The 1,206-nt window shown below is 39.3% G+C and overlaps 1 protein-coding gene across 1 annotated transcript in view; it reads left to right on the top strand.

Annotated features, from left to right (window-relative positions):
• The window catches only part of LOC106519810 (LIM/homeobox protein Lhx5), a 3,200-nt gene extending 2,280 nt beyond the window's left edge, over positions 1–920 (top strand). Inside the window, exon 2 of the mRNA XM_014011622.1 lies at positions 673–920. Within this exon, the coding sequence (XP_013867076.1) occupies positions 673–907 (235 nt within the window). The 3' untranslated portion in view covers positions 908–920. The remainder of the gene's footprint in view (positions 1–672) is intronic.
• The last annotated feature ends 286 nt before the right edge of the window (positions 921–1,206 follow it).

The raw sequence follows: 1,206 nt of genomic DNA on the forward strand, positions 1-1,206 counted from the left end.
AAATACCAGAACAATACCGGCCCCCCACCCCCCACCCCAATCCTTATCGTATCAAACCAGGAGGAAAATAGAGCTGAGTTTATTTGAGTTTTTTTTTTTTTTTTGCCTCACACTGATGAGCCTGCTCGGTATTTATGCGGCTGAATCTGGATTAAGAGAAGATTTTCACGCTAAAATGTTCCCACTCTGTCTAATCCCATAATATATCCCCACGCTACAATGTGTTGATTGTCACTAATGCGTTTGGTGTGGGCTTATTGTCACATCAAAATGAGAAATCTGCTTTATTTACACTGTCAGCTTTAATAACAGCAGATAGAACAAAAATATTTTACTAAATAAAAAAACCTTTGTTAGATTTTGAAAATCAGTTTAGCGTAGGAGGCTTTTAATTAACAGTAAAACAATTGAAACTGTTTGTTTGATATTCTTTAATATTCTTTTCATCCTCCTATAATTATCAAATGGAAATAAATGATAAGTTGAGGAAAAATAAAAAAATAGATAGAAGCTAATCGCTTATAAATAATGAATTAGTGTTTTCTAATTTCAGCTTAAAGTATTTTTAATCAAGATTGTGATTATCATCTGTTTTTATAATGAAAAATAATTTAAAATATTAGCATATTTAAGATAAAATTATTTTTCATATATACATATATTTGTATTCAGGCGGTTTGGCACGAAGTGCGCGGGCTGCCTGCAAGGGATTTCCCCGAACGACCTGGTGCGTAAAGCCCGCAGTAAGGTGTTCCACCTGAACTGCTTCACGTGCATGRTGTGCAACAAGCAGCTGTCCACGGGAGAGGAGCTCTACGTCATCGACGAAAACAAGTTCGTGTGCAAAGAGGACTACCTGAGCTCCGGGGCCATCAAGGAGGTCAGCCTGAACTCAGGTGAGCCCTAACCCCGAGGATTATCCAAACCTTCCCCTCATGTGTGGATAAATATTAGAATCAGCTGTATCTGAAAGAAAAAAACCTGTCTGAAGACAGTCCAGGGTGGACGGATGTGTTTGTCCTCAGGTCCCTGGACAATATTTAACCACCTCGTCCACTTCCAATATTTATTTCTACATGTTTGTGTTTTTACGCGCGGATTCCTCAGGGAGGAGTGTGTTGCTTTGTGTCCTTTTTCCTCATCATCCTTAGAGACAAGACTCCTGAGGACCGAGCTCTGTCCTCTGTCCATGTCCTCTGTCCTCTG

The sequence above is a fragment of the Austrofundulus limnaeus genome, unplaced genomic scaffold, assembly GCF_001266775.1.
Source record: "Austrofundulus limnaeus strain Quisiro unplaced genomic scaffold, Austrofundulus_limnaeus-1.0 Scaffold83, whole genome shotgun sequence".
NCBI classification, from domain to species: domain Eukaryota; kingdom Metazoa; phylum Chordata; class Actinopteri; order Cyprinodontiformes; family Rivulidae; genus Austrofundulus; species Austrofundulus limnaeus.